The sequence below is a fragment of the Palaemon carinicauda genome, chromosome 14 (genome assembly GCF_036898095.1).
Source record: "Palaemon carinicauda isolate YSFRI2023 chromosome 14, ASM3689809v2, whole genome shotgun sequence".
NCBI lineage: Eukaryota > Metazoa > Arthropoda > Malacostraca > Decapoda > Palaemonidae > Palaemon > Palaemon carinicauda.
Window position 1 is genome coordinate 24,647,458 of NC_090738.1, and position 25,000 is coordinate 24,672,457.

The following is a 25,000-nucleotide window of genomic DNA, read 5'->3' on the forward strand; positions in this document are numbered from 1 at the left end:
AAAATCTTGGCCATTTCGCAAAATTGGCCAAAATCTTGGCATTTCGCAAACTGGCCACAAGCTTGGTTATTTTGTAAACTGGCCAAACCCTTGCCCATTTCGCCATACTGGCCAAAATCTTGGCCATTTCGCAAAATTGGCCAAAATCTTGAGCATTTCGCAAAATTGACCAACATCTTGATTATCTATTTACTGACTTGTTATATTTGCTCTGTTCAACATACATGTCTCAGTGAGTTCAAATAATTATATCTTTATCTGACTATTACATTCTCAGTTCAACAAACTATATGTCTCAGCGGGTTCAAAGAATCATATCTTTATCGAATTCTTACATTTTCTCAGTACAAAAAACGACACGTCTCAGTGGGGTCAAAAAATTATATCTCAAGGACTTGTTATATTTGCTCAATTAAACAAATTACGCGTCTCAGTGAGGTAAAAGAATTATATCTTACTGACTTGTTATATTTTCTCACCTAAACAAACTACATGTCTCAGTGGATTCAAAGAATTATATACTTATTAAATTATTAAACCTAGTCAGCATCAGCATAAAAAATAATAAAAAAACTTACTTGAAGCACCGTCAGATGGTAGGAGATTATTATGGATAAGACGGACACACAGGCCAGGAAGGACAGAATTGCTCGTGCGGTCCATAACCGCCACGACACCATCTTCACACCTGTAATAATAATAATAATAATAATAATAATAATAATATTGATAATAATAATAATAAATATAATAATATCAATAATACTAATACTAATAACAACAAAAACAACAATAACAATAAAAATAATAATAATAATAATAATAATAATAATAATAGGAAGATAAGTTGAAGAATAAATACTGCCAGGCAGATTACTAAGAACATCAACAACCACAATGATAATAGTAATAATAACAATATATATAATAATAATAATTATATCAATAATAATAAAAATAATAATGATAATAAAAATTAAATATATAAATAAATAACCAATAATGATTTTCCACCATCCAAGAAGCGTAACACTTGGCGGGTTTCTCAGCAAATCTTTGGCAACTGTTCTTTAATTGACTTCAGCAATTTTAAAGTTGGGTAGGCTGATAGGCTTAAGGTCAGTACCGAACCACGGACCCAGAAACCTCTATTCGAAAGCTGTACCACTTAGTCGAGCAACCCACAACAATAAAATGTAATAGCAGTTATCATTACAATTCTATACTCCAATAATAATAATAATAATAATAATAATAATAATAATAATAATGATAATAATAATAACATATGGGTTACGCAAAATAAAATAATCCTAAAGCAAAAATAACAACAGCAGTAGTAACAAGAACAACAACAATAACAATAAAGATAAAATAAAGCATGTAAACACGACCCCAAACTGCAGAGAGCCCAGCATTTTTGAAGCCTCTGAAATTTCACAAAACTGCAGTTTGAAAATGATGATAAGTGCCTGAGAGTGTGTGAGGAGAGAGAGAGAGAGAGAGAGAGGAGAGAGAGAGAGAGAGAGAGAGAGAGAGAGAGAGAGAGAGAGAGAGAGAGAGAGAATATGGAAAGAGTCATCGCTCATCGTTAAAAACTCCTGAATCACCTAAGTTATATTGATGACTTTCCCTCACCTGAATATTGATGGAGAGAGAGAGAGAGAGAGAGAGAGAGAGAGAGAGAGAGAGAGAGAGAGAGAGAGAGAGAGAGAGAGTTATTACTCTGGTGTTTATATTAAAATCTGCGGCGGAAATAACATGATGAAAGAAATAAAAAAAAAAACTACATCATGTACAGCTTGCGGTAACCTATTGGAAAAGTCCCTGCCTGGCCATCTGCTGGGCTGGGATTCAAGACCTGCTCAAGATCGATAGTATTATTGAAGTGTCTGCAACCTCACCATCCTTGGGAGCTAAGGATGGGGGGTTTGGGAGACTTTATAGGTCTACCTGCTGAGTCGTCAGCGCCCATTGCCTGGCCTTCCCTGGTCCTTGCTTGGGTGAAGAAGTCTTGGAGGCTGATTACATGTAAATATGGTCAGTCTCTAGGGCACTGTCTTGCCGTCTAGTGCGTTGCCACTGTCCCTTGCGTCTGCCATTCATGAGTAACCTTTAAACACGAACACTGCGACCATATGCTCTCTCTCTCTCTCTCTCTCTCTCTCTCTCTCTCTCTCTCTCTCTCTCTCTCTCTCTATATATATATATATATATATATATATATATATATATATATATATAAAACCATAATCATCATCATCATCAGTCGTTGCTAGTCCACCGCAGAACAAAGGCCTTAGTCAAGTCCTTCAACTAACGTCTGTTTATGGCCTTTTAATGACCGTTTTCTACCCGCAAACTTTCTTCGTTCGTCAATCCATAGTCTTCTCTTTCTTCCCTTGCTTCTTTTCCAATCTCTACGGACCCATTCTGATATTATTAATGTCCATCTATTGTCTGTCATTTTCATTATATTTCCTACCCATGTTCATTTCTTTTTCTTACATGTTGTTAGAATATTCTCTACTTTAATTTGATCTCGTATCCATGTTGCTCTTTTTCTATCTCTTAGTGTTAGTCCCATCATTATTCTTCCCATAGCTCTTTGAGTTGCTGATGTTCCAAGGCTTTAGTAAGGCTCCAAGTTTTTGATACATAAGTTAACAGTGGTAGGACCATCTCCTTAAATAATTTCCTTTTTAGAAAAAGTGGCATCTTACTTTTCCTAATCTCATTTTGTTAACCAAAAGCTCGACATCACATGCTTATCCTTCTTTTGATTACGGTTTCGTGACCTGGGGAAGCACTTACTGTCTGTCCTAAGTACGTATAGTAATTAAAAATCTCTACAGGTTCAACCATAACCTTTATCTGTTGTCACTGCATTTTCATTTAACATTATCTTAGTTTTACTCCTTTTCAGTCCTACATTTCTGCTTTTTCTATTCAAATGTTCTACCATTTTTTGCAATTCCTCCCATGATTCACTAAACAGAACTAAAATATCCCGATTAATTTAAATGGGACCTAATAAAGCCAAACACAAGAAAAGTTATAAAATTTAAAAGAAATAAAAAGTCAAGGACATGTCTCGTTAGCCGTTTGCTTGATTTGTCGTAAACTGTGATCTATATAGATAAGACTACACTACAGGTAGTAGGTTGGCCAGGGCACAAGCCACCCGTTGAGATATTATCACTAGAGAGTTATTGTGTCCTTTGACTGGTCACACATTATTACATTGAATCCTTCTCTCTAGTTACGGTTCATTTTCCTTTTGCCTACACATACACCGAATAGTCTGGCCTATTCTTTACATATTCTCCTCTGTCCTCATACAACTGACAACACTGAGATTACAAACAATTCTTCCTCACTCAAGGGGTTAACTACTGCAATGTTATTGTTCAGTTGCTACTTTCCTCTTGGTAAGGGTAGAAGAGACTCTTTAGCTATGGTAAGCACCTTTTCTAGGAGAAGGACACTCCAAAACCAAACCATTGTTCTCTGGTCTTGGATAGTGCCATAGCCTCTTTGCCATGGTCTTTCACTGTCTTGGGGTAGGGTTCTCTTGCTTGAGGGTACATTCGGGTACACTGTTCTATGTTATTTCTCTCCCTATTGTTTTTTTTTTTTTTTAAGATTTATAGTTTATATATGAAATATTTATTTCAATGTTATTACGTGTCTTAAAATACGTTTTTTAATTGTTAATTACCTTTCTTGTACTTTCCTTATTTCCTTTCCTCACAGGGCTATTTTCCCTGTTGGAGCCTTCGAGCTTATGGCATTTTGCTTTTCCAACTAGGGTTGTAGCTTAGCAAGTAATAATAATGACAATAATAATAATAATAATAATAATAATAATAATAATATTAATAATAATAATAATAATAATAAAGGTAGCATCCCAGTCGTTAAATATAAAAAAAATGGATTAGTCTTATAACATTACAATATTACTTACTTTCGGTAAAAGTAAAATACTTTAAGTGTGTCACGTTGAATTACACGTACAAGAAAACATACGGAACAGATTCGTAACGGTGTATGTCGAGTGGTAAGAGTTACTCGGTGAATGTCTTAGGGGTTACCTTCTTAAAAAAAATACATTCTTAAAAATATAAATCATCAGAGGCCTGTAAGCGTTCCGAGACGTCTACTAATTTTAGATTTAATCTTTTCTTCTTTTTATTGTCACATCTTTACATCCGTCACTCATTCATATTATTAGTTTTCATGTCTATTAAAACCTGTCTGCATTGGCTATAGGATACACAAAGCTGTCGGGGAAAATTGTTCATCAGTTTTATACAAAATAAAATAATATGAAGGCTTCTCTATTCACATAAAATTTCCTTTATTTTCATTGAATAATATTTCGAAATTTATTTCAACAGTAAAAAAATCCATTTATTACTCCTAAATAAGAAAAAAATTCCCTAATGGATCATTAAAATTCCAAGCCATCATTTAGGCCGCCATTTAAATTCCTATGTCTTTCTTTTTAAATGCCCGGTATTCACCGTGTCTGCCATTTCAAAACAGTTACAATAATACCTGTACACTTATACACTTGTGTAAATCGTTTCAAAGAGACTAGATTCAGTTTAAAGGTTTATAGGCCGCTCATGAATGGCAGAGGCAAGAGATAGCGACATAGCCCTATCAATCAGGACAATGCCCTAGAGACTGACCATATACATATGATCAGCGCCCAAGCCCCCTTTCCACCCAAACTAGGACCAACGAGAGCCAGGCAATGGCTGCTGATGACTCAGCATGGTAGACCTATAGGGTCCCCTCAAACTCAACCGCCCATCCTTAGCTCACAAGGATGGTGAGGTTGCAGCGATTAAAGGAACTAACGAGTTTGAACGGGACTCGAACCCTCAGTCTGGCGATCACCAGATTGGAACATAGTCACATGGTTACATTCTCCAATTCTATATTCTAAGCCCAATCTACCGCCATTTAACGTTTTTCAGGTCCTTTTAGCTATCGACTGAAAGCTTTGAAATCACACGTGTAAAAAAAAGGAATCAATTCTCTCTCCAAGGTGGGATTCGAACCCATATTATGTCGATTTAAAGACTGGCAAGTGTCAAACCAAAACACGCCTCAATATCATTCAGACTTCTTCCTTCAAGCAATAGAGTCTTCAGGGTAAATCATTAAAAAAGGGAAATATAAAAAATCCACTGGATATAAGAGTGGAATGGGATACTATAAAGAAAAAAAACCGGTGAAAATGCCAAATAGAACACTGTAAATACGAGTTTTCTTACACGATCTTTTATTGCTTCCTTTTAGCTTCTATTTTTAAATTTTGCAGTTCTTGAATATATTCGTGGTGTACTCTGCTTTCACCGTTATAATTAACGGTGAAAGCAGAGTACACCAGTGCTGTAATATAATAAAGTATTTATAAGCTTCTGCATCTACCGGGAAAAAAAAAACGGAAATTAAAGATAAAATCTCTTGTAATCTGATTACATTCCAGTCTTAAGAGATCAAAGAAAACGTGAAATCAAGTCCGGATGGGAGACTTGAGAAAGTTGACACTGAGCTCGACTCTATTGAGTGTCAACACTGGAAGGTTCTCCCGAATCCACTAAAACCTGAGACATCCCAGAGGTTCCTCCATTTATTCCAAGCTTGGTATCTATGGGTCATTGGGTATGAATGATGGTGTCTGAAATACATTACTGTGTTGGGATCAAGTGATTGATAAGTTAGTGTAGACTTATCAGTAGATACAAGAAAGATGGCACAATTAATAATAATATTGATGGTAGGAGATAGGAAGCGACTGATATATGGAGGCAACTGGGAGAAACAGTATAACTAAGGAAAGTAACCGAGTGTCAAAGGGAACTAAAGCTGAAAAATAAATTTATGAGCTAGATCGTTTCCATGGAAGCTTGAAGATATTAAGATAAATAGTTCGCTAAATCAATATATAGTAGAAAAAAATAAATAAAAATACAAAACATGCAAAATTTTGAAATACTATGCTTGGTTGTACACGTTTTTCCTATCAATTAAAAAATTTTCATACTTTGAAAATCCCATTAAAGTGGCCATCTGTCACCAATGGAGTTAGGTGTGAATGCGTATCAACGTCGGATGGGAATCAAGGAAAAGGGCGTCATGTTAACAACCTCATCTCTATGAAGCCTTGCTATGAACCAAGAGGCTCTAGACTTGTATCGACATAACCTTCAAAAATAGAGAGAGAGAGAGAGAGAGAGAGAGAGAGAGAGAGAGAGAGAGAGAGAGAGAGAGAGAGAGAGAGAGAGGGGGGGGATTTTAATGTGTATATATATAAATATGAAAATATACATACAATCATATATACACACACACATACACATACACACACACACACACACACACATATATATATATATATATATATATATATATATATATATACTGTATATATATATATACATATATATATATATATATATATATATATATATATATATATATATATGTGTGTGTGTGTGTGTGTGTGTAGAAATCACAAAAGCTGACACTTGATGAATATAAAATGTATTATAGCCACACAAGGAAAAATTAAAAGACTTGATTGGAGTTAGTACTTTTATTCATTATGGGCATCAACAGACTCAACATGAGTCTGTTGACGTCCCTAATGGACGAACGTACTAACTCCAATCAAGTCTTTTAATTTTTCCTTGTGTGGCTATACATACAGTATGTATATATATATATATATATATATATATATATATATATATATATATATACAGTATATATATATACATATATATATATATATATATATATATATATATATATATATATATAATGTATTTATTATAACATACTGTATAAATAAACATAAATTATTTTAATACATATCTATTAGTATACATACGTACATACATAATATATATATATGTATACATTTTTGTATCCTGTCACGATCAGGGGGAGAGGAAATAGTCATACCCCGGTGAGAGGGGGTACCAGGAGAGATACATTAGGAAACGACACACTGGGAAGGACTGGCATTGTGTGTGTGCGTGTGTGGGCATAATTATCTAAATATTTAGATATATAGATATGTGTCTATATAATACATATTATACAACATTAGAGGTCATATCATACATCACCACCACATAATTTTACCGAAAAAAAGCCACCATCACCATCATCTGAAGCTCGTAACCCGAAATGCCACGGGAACTTCCGAAAGAGGCCATCACATTAACCCGCCATTCCTCTCCTGTGTTATTTATTTACTTCCTGCAAAACTTATTCCTCTCCTTAAACTCAAATGCCCCATTGGGAAGGAGGACGATAACCAAGTCTTTCCGTTTCTTTGACAAGAAATACGTTTTCTCTGCTTCTCTGTCTCTCTTTTATTCTGCCTCTCAGGAGGGATGGAAGAATTCATGAGAGGCAAAGGAATATAATTTTGAATGCAATATTGTCGCAATTGTAAGAATTGTTTAAGTATGCAGCGAAGCGAGTGCTGTTTCCAGAGTGTGTGTAATTGTCTTGAATAACAAAAGTTTTATTATTCAAATTACAAAACAAAACAAAAAATCGTTATGACTGGTTATGATATAGCTTGACATTTGTAACACGCATTTTAATTAGAATACCTGAAGTATGTTTTTTCTAATAAATTCATTCCTTTTACTCTAATGGTTTCAAGAACAACCAAACTACTACAATAATCATATTGAAATAATAGAACAACTTTAGATTGAACATTAATTTAAATTTTTATCATTCAAATCTAAAACCATCCTTTAAAAACTTTGTTCAAGAAATTAAATTCCACAGTATTGCATTTATTTAAATGATCTCTCTCTCTCTCTCTCTCTCTCTCTCTCTCTCTCTCTCTCTCTCTCTCTCTCTCTCTCTCTCTCTCTCTCTAGTTATGACTAAAATCGTCATAACATTAAGAAAACCCAATGACAATATTACTTTTTCCTTTATTTAGAGACTTCAATAGATTTTCACAGGGGGGGGGGGGCCAGGGAAATTATTACTATTATCATCATTACCATTAATATCATTATTATCAGAATCATTCTAGAATTAAAAATCATTCGTTAGACTCCACATTTTCTCATCTCAAACAATCTATTACCCCTTTCACCCATCACTGCCCAGGGAGAGAGTGTCTTAGTTCATCCGTAAGGAATCCGCAGGGTTGAGTTAGGCAGGAGGAGGATAGCTAGGAAGGGGGGGGGGGGTGAGGGAAGAGGAATATGAGATCAGCCTCCCACTTGCGAGAGTGGCCAAGAGGCCAAACCTTCGGTGAATATATAAAAATTTCCTCACCATTTCTCGCGACGCCTCTTTATTGAAAAGTGAGAGAGATGAAAAAAATGATACTCGGAAATATTCCTTTTTTCATAATTCTTTGGATGGCGGTCAAAAGCCTCCATCGTTGGAATATGTATATTATATCATCCGACTGGAAATGGATAAGGAATCTCTTTCTCTCGCTTTTATAGGCGGACGATAGATGGGGTCGATATGGGATATTTATAGCGTGAGCAGGAGTTACACAAACATTTCATAAAATAAGAATAAAACTCCATTTGAGGATAACAAATGTCAAAAACACACATAACACACGCAATCGCGCACGCGCGTACACACACACACACACACACACACACACATATATATATATATATGTGTGTGTGTGTGTGTGTGTGTATATATATATATATATATCAATTTGCGTGTATACATATGTGTCTGTGTGCGTGCGCGCGAGCGCGTATGTGCCACGGGTACAGCGGAATGCTCATTAATATGGTACAGTACATGTTCGAAACGTATGCTGCGATAGTTGAGCATAACCTCTTTTACGGAAGTGTAGTGTGGATGCCGAATGAAAGTGAAAGTAAAAAAAAAAAAAAAAAAAATGACAAACCTACCATTAACCAAAAACCATGTGTCAACAGGACAGTTATTCCCGCGGCATATTCAATGGACAAAAACGTATCGTCTTATGAATAAGATTAAGAAGTGTCAGCTAAAAGAGCGTCTCTTGAATAAATTTCATTTCGATTATCAATTCCATTGTTTTAAGACGATACATTATCATAGCCAATAAAGAAGAATTATCAAGAATATCCTCAATATGATCAACAACATCAAAAGTAATAATAATAATTTCCTCTATAAAATAAGAGCAAGTGTTTGGCTATATATATATATATATATATATATATATATATATATATATATATATATATATATATATATGTATATATATACACATACATATATTTATATACATATATGTATATTTATATACATATATGTACATATATATAAATATATATAAACATATATATTTATATACATACATATATATACAGTATATACATACCTATATATATATATATATATATATATATATATATATATATATATATATATATATATATATATATCTTAACTATTCCCTCTCCCCCCTACCCAAAGGACGGGGAGAGACCAAGTTGTCATACGTCTGTCAATACCGCTCAGCGCGAAGGGAATATATATATATATATATATATATATATATATATATATATATAGGGGGAGAGGGAGTAGTTAAGAGAGGAGGAGGGGTTAGGTAGGGTTGGTCTGTGTGTGTTTCCGTGTGCATATCTATCTAAATATCTAGCCGTCTTTTGTCAGGTCGCGTACACTAGTGATAACAATAATAAAAATCATAATAAACAAAAAAAATTTTTTTTATTTATTCACATATACCGGGTCAGTTAATCAAAATCACTCATATTGATCGGTTATCGAATCTAAATTTATATAGTGACAAATTGAAGAAATTTTGAAATCTGATCCATAAGTGACATTACTTTTCAATTTAAAATTTCATACACTACTAATCATAATTCACTCCATCATTTGTAATGTGGGACTCTACATCTTGAAACGCAAGCCTTGGCCTACAAGGAAGTCTATGAGTATTTTAACTAATTTCAAGTAACCTTTAGATGTAGGTTTATGTCACGTAATTCAATAAATCAATATCTAATTAATCATTAGATTATCTATTCCATAGCTGAAGGACACATAATTAGTTTGAGCTAACTAAAACTTCCTGGTTATTATGTACATAATCACGATACCAGATATTTAAAAATGTACATAATTGAAATTACAAATCTCAACTGACTTTTTAAGTGTTATGACCTTACCAAGAATTCTGATTCCAAATTTAAGTTTTTGTGGGGACATACTCTCTTAACCATGTGCAATGTTGCTCGATCAGTAGTTCAATTATATGATGAAAAGTTTTCATTTAACCAAACCTAACCAAACCTCACCTAATAAAACTACCTTGACCTGTGTCTATTTTAACCTATTTTTATTTGTATAAACATGTATCTTTTATAATATACTCTACCTTCATCCCTCTTTGAGTCAATGACCATCACATATTGAGTATATCATCTACCTTTGAAGAGGAACAGAATTTCAATCCATAAGATTTCTATTGCCTTAACTAAGATGCTATTTCTAACACCACCAGTCCTCTCCTTTGGCCAGTTAATGTCAAAAATTACATTTGCTCCAACAACAAGTGATCTACTTATTATATTATTTCATTTATCAGGTTACTGTGTATTGTGACCCTTTTCTCCCCTTTTTGATCGATCAAAGCCCTTCATTCTGGCAACACTATCACATATCCCTGAACCATTGTGAATGTTTGACGGACAAACTTCGTCGACCCGAAAGAAAGGCTGGAATGATCCTTCCTTCCCAAATAGACAGATTCTCTCTATTGGGCAAAATTGACATCGACCACCGACTTCAGAATCGCCAAGGCTCTCTCTCTCTCTCTCTCTCTCTCTCTCTCTCTCTCTCTCTCTCTCTCTCTCTCTCTCTCTTTTCTGAGATCAGCAGAAACCCTGACTTTCACCGCAATGTTGGAAGTGGTAACGTTTGTTCGCAACGACGTGTGATATTACGTGAAAGTTTGCTGATTTTTCATTTCCTTTTTCTCTTTTCATTTCACGTTATTGCGTTCTTTTAGTCGTTATATATCTTGTTTCATAAATAAATATATACACACATTTATATATATATATATATATATATATATATATATATATATATATATATATATATATATATATATATATATATATATGTGTGTGTGTGTGTGTGTGCGTGTGTGTGTGTGTGTTAGGCTGATTCTCTCTCTCTCTCTCTCTCTCTCTCTCTCTCTCTCTCTCTCTCTCTCTCTCTCTCTCTCTCTCTCTCTTATATATATATATATATATATATATATATATATATATATATATATATATATATATATATACATATATATATATGTACATATATATGTACCGTATGTGTGTACCCTGTGTGTTTTTGTGTATGTAAAGTGTACACATATACACATACACACACACACACACATATATATATATATATATATATATATATAGAGAGAGAGAGAGAGAGAGAGAGAGAGAGAGAGAGAGAGAGAGAGAGAGAGAGAGAGAGAGAGAGAGAAAGCAGCCTAACACATCAACGTTAATGTTAACTTTCCATTTCATTTACTCTATCCATTACAAAGAACAAAAGGAAAATACAAATGAAAAAAAGGAAGAATTAATTTCCGTTATAAAGTTCAGGCACCGATAAGGTAGGTGTTGATGTAAAGGCCTCTAACCCCCCCCCCCCCTCACCTTCCCCAATGAGGCTCGTGTCCCCATTCTCCCAAAAACGTCAAACAAAGGGGAAAGCAAGACGGAAAAACGTATCTTTCCATTTCCTCCTTGCATCGCCTGTAACGTAAGAGAACGAGATGATAGAAAATGATACTCCTGTGAACTTAGATAATAAAAAGTTGAGTTAAAGGGAAAATAAATCTAAATATAAAATACTGGCATCTGAATAAGGAAGAAGAAAATTATTTCATAGTGCCAAGAAATTCCATATAATCGTATATCTAAAATGCTTGTAATGTATGCGCACAAAATATATCTAAAGTCACCTAAAAAAAATAAAGTATATACAGCTTTAAGTTACGCGAGGATATACACCCCGTAAATACTCATATATTCTTTACTTTCAAATCCTCTACCATTCCTTATGTTATCCGTGCTCTGTGGCACTTTGACTTCATGCAGTGTGATAATTCACTTAATGTTTTTCTTAATTATTCCGGGACAGCATATATCAATAACGCTGGATTCAGATAAGCAGGTTTATATCTGTAATCTATCGAAAATCTCTTACTATAAAAATTTTGATTTGGCTAAATTTACTCGTCCTTCCTGTCTACAGAAAGGACATGGCGCCCAAAACCTGTTACAACGACCTATAGTACTTAGATGTGAAGAATCATTATAAACGAAATGCGATTGTAATAAGAACTTTAACATCAAGATTACCTTCCTCTTCAGTAGAAAGTCCTACAAGTGTGCCATGGCTTCTTTCACCCTTTTTAAACGTAATATCATTATATTTCTCCACTTTGAAAAAAAAGGAAAGGGGCCTCTCGAGCGCTTTTCTCCAACTCATCCTTCGATGATTCCAAGACTTACCTATAATCTCCCTAATGATAATTAGTTCTGAAATCTTTTGAGACGGGAAATCCCCGTAATTCTGAAGCCCTCCTCTGCTTGGTTTGTAAAGAAGTTTGACTTAGGCAAGTAATTTGCTTTTTTTCCTAATAATTGGTGCTCATCTTTATTCTTTATGTGTAAAAACTTCAATTTTACAGGTTGTTCTTAATACAGGTGACTTCTCTAATTCTTTATAAAGTAGTGTCATATTTCCCTTGCTTCTACGGAGGGTAAAGCCTATAAAACTCTACCATACAGTCATATCTTACAGTATCAAACTTGCAATGTCACCGCCTTCTCACTGATCATCAGTAAAGGTTTCTGATTTGTTAAATTTTATTGGTGATTTTGTGAATTTCTGAAACATATTCCTCTTCTCTGGTCTCGCTATCACGGGACTTTGGTTATGCCATTGCCATTTCTGTTGCATTTGGTGAGGTCTGGCATCAGGTCCTTTTACAATAAACCGCAGCGTATGGCTTCTTTATCAGGACTAATTGAAAAGTTTCGTATCACACACATGTCTTTGTTACAATTGATAGTGATACATGTATCCTTTACACTATCTTCGGTAGTGTTCCTCGGGGAATTGTTCTCTTCTGTATCCTATTTCTTCTTTTTGACAAAGACCTCCTTCAAGTTCGCTCGTGTGGTATGAAGATCATACTCGTCTTGGGTAGTGCCATAGCCTCTGCATCATGTACTTCCACTTTCTTTGGTAGAGTTCTTTTGTTTGAGGGTACACTTGGGAACGCTACACAATCTTATTTCCCTTCCTCTTCTTTTTTTTTTTTTTTTTTTTATAACCGTTTCAAGTTTATATTTGAAAGATTTAATTTAATGTTGTTACTATTCTTAAAATATTTTATTTCAATTGTTCATTACTTTTCTTGTAGTTTATTTATTTCCTTATTTCCTCTCCTTACTAGGCTATGTTTCCCTGTTGAAGCCCTTGAGCTTATAGCATTCTCCTTCTCGAACTAGGGTTGTAGCTCATCTTGTAATAATAATAATAATAATAATAATAATAATAATAATAATAATAACCTATTCATTTCATCTAGCACTCTACAAAGTTTGTTATCAACATCACTCCTACAAAGAATTAAATTACTGTCTGGCCACATAAAATTTGGTTTATTGCAATGCTTTAAAAGTTAAGATCTACTTCATTCTCTTTAATTCCCACCCTAGGTGAAAATTATATATGGCACCTTGGAAACGAAACCATTGTAAACCATCTGATCTCGCATGGAGTATTGTTTTCACATCGAGAAAGGCTTTTCCCACTGATTTTCTCAACGGAGTAGAATAAAAGTCTTTAGGGGATGTACATGGGGTCTTGTTTTGAAATCGAATTCGCTATAATTATATTATCAGGTAACTTTCTTAATCATCTTTGAAAGATATAAAATTTTCTGTTTCTGCAATACTCTTGAGAACTAAATGACGGCATATCTCCTTTTAAATTATCCTGATATCGTTTTAGATGTGACATCAGGCTTCTAAACTACTAAGGTACTCTTTAGGATTACATTACCCAGTTAATCTTTCCCCCGTAAGAAAAAGCATACCTCATTAGTAATTAGAAATTGCTGAAGCTTCTATTTTCACCACCAAACGATTTCAGATCTTACAATCTTGTGTGCTTTTATGATTTAAGTCTCTGATCAGCTATGAACTGAATTCCATAAAAACCTTGTGTTATTTCTGTTATTTACATACACAACAATGAATCGTGCTGTTAAAAACAGCTCACAAAATATAATTGAAACCACTAGACTTGGAGAGAGAGAGAGAGAGAGAGAGAGAGAGAGAGAGAGAGAGAGAGAGAGAGAGAGAGACTTATTCCCATTTCGAATCCACTGAGAATCTCTGCTGCCGATATCTTTAGGAGACAATAAAAGCTTCGCCTAAACATCAACTGTCTCCATCACAATATTTTAGATCTCAACACATATTCCCTCCCTTTCCTTGTTACTCCTAAGTCTCTCTCTCTCTCTCTCTCTCTCTCTCTCTCTCTCTCTCTCTCTCTCTCTCACGGGAGCATTCTTTCTTTATTCAAATATATTAGTATAGACCTACGCTTGCGCATCCCAACGCATGCAAGTTAAAACGACCGAGTCTCAGGCCAGTAACAAACACTGCTTGACAGAAAACACACACACACACTTACACACACACACACACACACACACACACATATATATATATATATATATATATATATATATATATATAAATATACATATATACATGTGTGTGTAAGTATTATGTAAATGAATTTATGTAAACATATATATGCATTACTAAAGCCTTAGAACATAAGCTAGTTACAACTCAGAGACCTATGAGAAGAATAATGAGGGGGCTAACACTAGGAGACAGAAAAAGATCAACATGGATACGAGGGCAAACCAAATTCGTGGATATGCTAATAACATGTAAGGAAAAGATATGGTCATGGGAAGGATACATAATGATATAATGAGAATGACAGATAATAAAAGGGGATTAAGAAGAAAAGAATGGGTTCCTAGAGATTGCAAAGGAAACAGGGGAAGAAAGAGAAGACGATGGATTAACGAACTAAGAAAGTTTGTGGGTGTGGACTGGTATAGAAAGACCATAAACAGACGCCAGTGAAAGGACATGGCCGAGGCCTTTTTTTCTGCTAACGGCTAATAATGATATGTGTATATAAATTTATATATATATATATATATATATATATATATAGAGGGACGTCTTCTTGAGTGCTTATATATCCTCTGAAGAAGTATCACGAAACTAGTCAGGATTTAATCTTATATTTCATATTTTTATTTTCCCTGTGGTTCTTCTGCATCTGAGCATCACGTTTCCCTGTGATTTTTACGCATTTTATATATATATATATATATATATATATATATAAAAAGTATATATATATATATATATATATATATATGTGTATATATATATATAATATGTATACATATATATATACAGAAGACGTCCCCGGGGCCTTAGTGTAATTTCAGGAAAAAAACGGGGAAAGCATCGTGCCCAAAGACCCTAAAATGACGGAAGAGTCCATTAGTATTACTGCACTCTTTTCTCCCTATTTAATCCTTGCGAGAACGAGATGCCGCTCGCATTCCGGCAATATTCTCCCGACGAAAATGGTCGGGGTCTTCTGATTAGGACTATTCTTGGCCACAAAAGAGACACGGGGAGAATCTGTATGAGCAGAACATTCTACCCATGAAACCTCCCCCCCCCCCCCCAACCTCCATTCCCGAAACCTGTCAGTAAAACTTTACTGTAATAACGGTGGTGTTGATAGAATGTGTTTATTGTGCTTTTTTATGGCCCTTTTTTATTCTTCTTATTATCAATATTATTTATCAATATTCATAAAGAAGTGAAAAACCAATGTCATACTCAACATACAATGTAACTCCGCATGATGATGTTCAGCAAAGGAATAATACGTACATGGCCGCTTTAATATATTGCCTCATTAACACAGTAAATAAATAAATAAATAAATAAATAAATATATATATATATATATATATATATATATATATATATACATTCATATATATACATTCATATATATATATATATATATATATATATAATATAAATATGAAAGCCATATGACTAAACATATTTAGTGAGACAGAGAGAGTAGGAGTATAATAAGATAATAAAAAGGACCATATGGCTTTCATATTTTAATTTTATATATACATATATATATATATATATGAATCTATATATATATGTAAAAAAAAATATATATATATATATATATATATTTATTTATTTATTTACTGTGTCTCACTAAATATGTTTAGTTATATGGCTTTCATATTTTGATTATATATATATATATATATATATATATATATATATATATATATATATATAAATTAAAATATGAAAGCCATATAACTAAACATATTTAGTGAGGCAGAGAGAGGAGTAGGAGTATAATAAGATAATAAAAAGGACTTTATAAGTAATATAGGTTTCTTGCCTCTTTCCGACTTACGCCACTCGAGAAAAAAAAAAGAATAAAAAAAAAAAAAAAAAAACAGGACTCCATAAATCGCCAGACTCTGAATACAAAAATATAGCCAAAAAAATCCTTAAAAAGAATACAGGGCGTTTTTGTGACGGTGATCCTTCTCGGTCCTGATTTATGTAGCCAAACATGGCTGCTTAGGACTTAGAAGAATCCTGCGCTATACTTATCGATCGGAAAATGAATACGTTTTCTATAGCCTTCAAAGTTATGGGTTTATTCAGGACCCAAGGAAGACATTTTGTCTATCTGTTCCAGAGCTAAATTTCATGGTTGGGTAACTAAGGTATTTCACACCAGTTGACTAACTTATTTGTCAGTTATACTAACCAGTTTATACATCTTGAAAAAGATTAACGAACGAGTTTATACATATACATATATTATTATTATTATTATTATTATTATCATTATTATTATTATCATTATTATTAGCTAAGCTACAACTCTAGCTTTAAAAGTAGGATGCTATAGGCCTAAGGGCTACAGTAGGGAAAAATAGCTCAGTGAGGAGAGGCAATAGGGAAATAAATAAACTATATGAAAGGTAATGAATAAATATGAAATATCTTAAGATCAGTAACAGCCTTACAATAAATATTATATATATATAGATATATATATGTATATATACATATATATATATATATATATATATATATATATATATGCATATATATACATATATATATCTATATATATGTATATATGAATATATATATATATATATATATATATATATATATATATATATATAAATATTTATATATATACATACATACATATATATATATATATATATATATATATATATATATATACATATATATATATATATATATATATATATGTATATATATATATATATATATAAATTTTGAAGACAATCGTGTTAGCTTGTTCAACAAAAAAAAAAAAACCTTTGCCGAAACTTTAAAGTTCTGAAACTCCACCGATTTAACTGGCCAGTTTAGGAAGATCATTCCACAATCTGGTCACAGCTGGAATAAAACTTCTACAATACTGCGTAGTGTTGAGCCTAATGATGACTAAGGAATGACCTATGGGAAGGTACAGTCTAGGAAGATCCAAATGCAAAGGAATGTAAAATGCATAATGAATTAACTAAAAGACAGTGCCAGAGATTAATATCAAGATCAGGAATAGGAAATTCAATAGGTCCCAAGTTTTTGTCTAACAAATTAAGATGAGAATCAATAGAGGATGACCAGACAGGAGAAAAATATTCGAATTAAGGCACAATGAAAGAATTAAAAAATTTCTTAGATTGACCACCAGAAATCTTAAACTTTCTCAATAAGCCTAATTTAATAATAAACAGACCGAATGTGTCTCTCAAATGTATATTTGCAATCAAGAATCACACCTATAGAAACGTTATCAATGGATGTTGAGGAGCCACTATTCTCGACCTACTTACAATCATACTTTGAGTTTCGTTGGGATTCAACTTCATGGACCCATAATTTGCACCATTCACTAATTTTATTAGGTATATCTCCATTAAGGAATTCAGCAACACCAAATCTACATTCAAGAGATAGAATTGATGCAAAGAGAGCAGCATCATCTGCATATACAACGAGGTTGTTTTCTAGGCCAAACCATTTATCACGTGTACATAAATTATTATGAAAAATAATGGGGATAGAACATTACCCTGAGGAACACCAGATATCACATTCCTATACACAACTCAGCAATATATTACTCAAACTAATAATGATACTATCTAAAGACCCACTAAATCCCAAATGTTTGAGGTTGAAAGGATGGGCCGGGTGATTAACATGGTCAAATGCATTATCTAAAACAAGGCTAACCATACGAACTTCCTGACAACAATCAAAGAAGTTCTGTACAACCCTGGAGATTGTAAGATGGGCGTCACATGCTCCAAGGCCTTTGCGAAAGCCAAATTACAAACTAGGAAGCAGATTATTACCTTCAGCATATCCATTTACACGTTTTGCCAAAATACTCTCAAAAACTTTAGATGATAATAATGAGTTAGGGATATTGGGCGTTAATCTGCAAGGGTAGAGCTACCAAAAACACATATACCAAATGCAGTAACATTACCAATTCCCAACAGGTGCAAAAAGAATCTCTTCTTTCTAACTTGCGGAAAATAACAGACAACTTAGGAGCTAACGAATTAATAAACTTTATAAAAAACAAAGGAAAAATCCGATTTGAGTCTACACATCCATAAGTTATATATCATATAAACATACTTGGCAAATTTCTGCCACATCTCATCAAGCTCACAGGTACAGAAGTAAGGTCAATTCAGATCCATGCTTCCTCTGGTCTACGTTCACTCCTTTCTCCGGTCTATAGAATTTTCTAGCTTTAATTCGAGTATACAGAAAGCATTTCAAGTGAAATTCCTTATACAATTAGCCCTTCAAGACAAAAATATCTTTATTTACCCTCTAAAAATGTGGACACAATATCTTCGCTTAAATTTTCATACAATTTTGATACATGATTCAAATACGAGAAGTTTCGATCTTTTAAACACATGAGTAATGTCATTCTGTAATTACGGAACGGCTTAAAAGACTTCGATAAATCATAGAACAGTTTAGATATGACCTTGGCTAAATCATCCTCCTTTCTGGTCTGTCTTGCCAAGAATCCATACATCATTATTATTATTAATACTTGCTAAGCTACAACCCTAATAAGAAGAGCAGAATGCTATAAACCCAGGGGCTCCAACAGTGAAAATAGCCCAGAGAGAAAAGGAAAAAAGAAAAAGAAAATATTTTAAGAACAGTAACATTAAAATAAATATCCTATATAGATTATAAAAACTTTAACAAAACAAGAGGAAGAGAAAAATTATTGAATATTGTGCCCGAGTTGACCCTCAAGTAAGAGAACTCTAACCAAAGACATTGGAAGACCATAAATAATAATATGGCACTACCCAAGACTAGAGAAAAATGGTTTGATTTTTGAGTGTCCTTCTCCTAGAAGAGCTGCTTACCATCCCTAAAGATTCTCTTCAACCCTTACCTAGAGGAAAGTGGCCACAGGACAACGATAGTGCAGTAACCCCTCGAGTGAATAAGAAGGGAATATACAGGAAAATTAAATAGCTTAAAGGGATAAAGGATATTTGAGGAAAGAATATCCGAAAGGCCTCTCTAATCGTCGTAATCTAGAGAATGAAGGGCTCAATTCAAGTCTAGATTATCTTAGGCTGAATGTAATTAGTATGAAAAAGATTTCCAATTGCCCTCTATTAAGAAATAGCTGGGTAATATCAGAAATAAAAATCTCCAATTAATAAATTTAAAGTCAGGATGTCACGAAAGTACAGGGTAAAAAAAACAGTAAACAATGCAGCGATTGCAAAAAATCATGAGATATACTTTCATCCTTTCGGGTTGAAAAAGATCAAAAGTATTTTGTGTGTTAAAATAACGATAGCCCACATGAATTGTGAGTCTTACAATATCAATCAGATGAAAGTACTAACTACAATACAATTATGTTTCACTTTTTCCTTTCTTGGTTCGATATATATGTGGGTATGTATGTATGTATGAGAGAGAGAGAGAGAGAGAGAGAGAGAGAGAGAGAGAGAGAGAGAGAGAGAGAGAGTTTGCAATGATATCTTGTGTAGATGTACGTAAATTTAAGGGAAAAATTTCTATGATTATATGTATATACTGTATGTATTGTGGCTGAGTTGGTAAGTCAACGGAACCTAAGTTTCTTGGGCCTGGGTTCTATTCCCGGCCGACCAGAAGCTATTATTTTTTAGTTGATTCCCCTTTGGGTCTCGGATCCCAAGGCAGAGAGAATCCAGATATTAGGTGTATAATATATGGCTTATATGAATGAATATATGTATGTATGTATGTATGAATGTATGTATGTATGTATGTATGTATGTATGTATGTATATATATATATATATATATATATATATATATATATATATATATATATATAAAACATTGATATATAAATGTGTGTAAATATCTCTTGATATAAACATGCACTATTAATTCCCTTAACATTTCTATTCACTTAGTGTGTGTATTGCCCTGCAACAATAATGTGACTCATGTGGCTGCCTTCTTCCATAACTGATGAGCCAAAACCCTTTCCTGTCGTATTTCGTGTTCGGAGCCTCCCGGTCCTTTTACGAAGGATAGCATTACGCTTTGCCAAGTTGTTTCTGATTACAATGATTCCGTCCGGTCAACGACTTACTCAGACCTATTTTCTTTCTTTTTAACCACGTTCTTCTTCCCGAAAAAAAGTCAGTGGTTACGACACGAACGTACATGGGTAGTTTTGACATTTTTAAAAACGAGATTTTTTGTTCGTATAATTCTTCAACTTTCTAGAGGCGAAGATATAACTCTTCTTATGAGTTGCCCCTAGTTTTGTAGCATTAGTTCCATCCACCCTAAGTTTCCTTTAACAGTCCATATATCTATCTATCTATCTATCAATCAATCAATCAATCAATCTGTCTGTCTATCTATGTATATATATATATATATATATATATATTTATATATATACATCTTATGAGTTGCCCTTATTTTAAACCCATTATTTCCATCCAGCCTTCGTTTCATAAAAATAGTCCAAAATTTCTATCTATCTATCTATCTATATATATATATATATATATATATAACCTGTGATACGTATCAATGATTTAAATATGTATCATCGATTGGCTAAAAGACGCTGTCAGACTAAGTTATCTTCCAATCAATCAATTCAATATTTCCTAAGCAGTAAGTGTTTATTTCACTATATATAAGATTAAAAATCATAATTCCAAACTGTTTTTAATCAATAAAACATTCACATAAATGAATATTTGAAAAACAATTATATCATTATTTTCCAAACATACTAGTGAATAAAAATTTGAACGCATTATAAAAAAAAACAGTTTATACACGTAGATAATAGGTATCTTAGAATGACATTTAATCTTTACCAAAACATCCCAATTGCTGCATTATTTCTAGCAATTCATAAACGACAACAAAGGGTTTATGGGAGTTACGCTGAGTTGCCGCCTTTAACGTAAACACTGATATAATTTAACACTGTTTTGTTGGGTACGGCTGATTTATAGTACTTGGTGATAAGATACTGCCTCTACATGACAGCGAGAGAGAGAGAGAGAGAGAGAGAGAGAGAGAGAGAGAGAGAGAGAGAGAGAGAGAGAGAGAGAGAGAGAGAGTATGTGTGTGTTCCCACCTTCGTCTTTAAGTGGGCACAGTCCAACCCCTTTACCAACTGTCAAATTACAACTGAAGGTGGTTCTGATTAGAGAGCCCTCATTATCTGAGGTCGAGTCGGAGCCTTCATTGTCTAAATGGTTAATTAGAAGATGAGAACTGCCACGAGGGAGAGGAAGGGAGGGGGAGGGGTAAGAGGGAAGGGAGGGGAGGAGAGAGAACAAGGGAGGGAGATGTAAGGTGTGGATGGAGGTCACTCATGGCGAAGGGAAATCGAACTTCTTCAGGCTAATCGCAACATGGAAGACGAGGGTCTTGGTTAATAATCACAATTCCTAAAACTTGGAAAACATTCTAACATGAATTATTATTATCATTATTATTATTATTATTATTATTATTATTATCATTATTATTACTTGCTAAGCTACAACCCTAGTTGGAAAAGCAGGATGCTATAAGCCCAGGGGCCCCAACAGAGAAAAAATAGCCCAACGAGGAAAGGAAACAAAAAATATATATATATACATTTTAAGAACAGTGACAACATTAAAACAAATATTTCCTATACAAACTATAAAAACATTAATAAAACAAGAAGAAACGAAATTAGATACAGTAGAAAAGTGTGCCCAACTGTAACCTCAAGCAAGAAAACTCTAACTCCAGACAGTGTAAAACCATTTTACAGAGGCTATGGCACTACCCAAGACTAGAGAACAATGGTTTGATTTTGGAATGTCCTTCTCCTAGAAGAGCTGCTTATTATCGCTGAAGAGTCTCCTCTACCTCTACCAAGGGGAAAGTGGCCACTGAAGGGATTATATATACTGGAGGTCGTATCCCGAAAAACAGAAAAAGACGAAGATGGAAGAGAAATGTATAGAAAATAACAACTTGAAAACTTTCATGAGACTTCTTCCTAAAATATAATCAAGTCTCACACAATGCACTAAACAATAGATTGCTAAATTAGCTGGAACAAGTAGATTTGGCGTGAGGAAAGCTGGACAGCAGCTTATCAAACTTTTTCATTGATCTGGACCTAATAATAATATATCAGTTATAATAATAATAATAATAATAATAATAATAATAATAATCGCCCCTATTATAACAAAGAGCAAGTGTCTGACTGTACATGTACATGTATATGTATATATATGTATATGTATATGTATATATACATATATATATGTAAATGTATATGTATATGTTTATGTATATATATATATATATATATATATATATATATATATATATATATATATATATCCGGTTACGCTTAGCGGCATTGTCAAACGTATAACTACTCGGTCTTTCTCCGTCCCTCGGGTTGAGGGGCGAGGGAGTAATCACACCCTAGTGAGAGGGGATAGCCCGAGAGAAAAGGGGGAGGGGTGGGAGGGTTGATTCTCTGAATATGTGCGTGTGTATACATATCTATCGAAACATTTAGTCGTAATTTTTGACGGGTCGCGTACACAAGATTTCCCTATGATGCTTGTAGTAGGTTACCACAGGATAAAGTCCACTACTTGAGATTTTGACATTGACGAGCCTCACTGATCGGATCAGTAAATCTTTTGGGCAAAAGTGGATTTTACTGGAAATCTGAGAGAGAAATCCCACAAATTTTGGGTACTACAATGCACATGATGCACAAATTCTTATACAAATTACAATAATTACTATAAAAAGAAAGCATAAAAACAATGAACAAAATAATTTCCCTGTTAAACTCAAATGTCAGTAGAATCCTATCAGTAAAATAAGCAGAAAAGATTAAATCAGTTGAAAATTTGTATTTTTCAATCTCTTTTGTATCTTCTACAAGAATTAGTAAAGCAAGTCAAGACGATAACCAGTCGAAGCTCTCTAAATAATTAGGGAAATAAAAGTACCTGATGTTCATTACTTTAATTTTTTGCATTTCTTGCTAAAAGAAAAGAAAAACGATGATTCATTAATCTTCATTTAGTTCCGACCCAAATGGCAATAGTGACCATAATTATGTTGACAAAATTTTCAAAACTAGCCTCTTTACATCACAATGTGAAACAAAAAAGAAGCGAAGCTAATAATAAGAGCAGAAAAAATGTTCAGCACAACTTTGTAATCCTAACCATACCACCTTCCCTCGCTTTCAGAGGAAACCCATACTGTGATGATGAAAAAAGATGTAAATTTATGAATTCATTTAGCAAATAAAATAAATAAAATACGCTACAGATTTGGGTATCAGAGTGATATGCTATGTCCAGTAGATCAAAATTTGCCTGACAACTCATTAAAAAGGGCGTAAATACAGTCAGTAAAGCAAATTTATACAAATATTCATGAGTGACCTGGTACACATAAACAAGATGCCTTATTTTTTTTCCTGTTCTAATGAAAACTTTTCCCTTTACGGTGAAGTCCTTTAAACATTATATAGGTAGGTAGTTGGTTGCCCAGGGCACCAGCCACCCGTGTAGATACTACCGCTAGAGAGTTATTGGGACCATTAACTGGCTAGACAGTACTGCATTGTATCCCTCTCTCCGGTTACGGCTCATTTTGTCCTACACATACATACACACACACACACACACACATATATATATATATATATATATATAAATACACGAGCTAACAATATGTAAGAAAAAGAAATGGAAGTGGACAGGACATGTAATGGGAATAACAGATAACAGATTACTAACGAAACATGGGAAGGAAGAGAAGATGATGAATTGACGAACTAAGAAGTTTGCGGGCGTGGACTGGCATAGAAAGACTAAAAACAAACGCAAGTGGAATGACTTGTCTGAGGCCTGTCTTCTGCAGTGGACTTGTAACGACTGATGATGATGATGACACACAAACACACACACACACACACACACACACATATATATATATATATATATATAATACGCGTTACATAGTATAGCGAAAAATAATTGTTAAACAGTACAGAAGTGACTTATTACAGAGTTTCGGTTGTTATGTAGGTTACGGCCATGGTCCATCAACGGTGTATCTGGACCATGGATACGGCCTATGAGATTTCAATATTA

At 33.6% G+C, this 25,000-nt stretch overlaps 1 protein-coding gene across 3 annotated transcripts in view; it reads right to left on the reverse strand.

Moving 5' to 3' along the window:
• LOC137653491 (cadherin-like and PC-esterase domain-containing protein 1) overlaps positions 1 to 25,000 on the reverse strand; it is a 265,968-nt gene that overhangs the window by 121,855 nt on the left and 119,113 nt on the right. For all 3 annotated transcript variants that reach the window (XM_068386938.1, XM_068386936.1, XM_068386937.1), the window contains exon 2: positions 579 to 688. In XM_068386938.1, the coding sequence (XP_068243039.1) occupies positions 579 to 688 (110 nt within the window). The remainder of the gene's footprint in view (positions 1 to 578; positions 689 to 25,000) is intronic.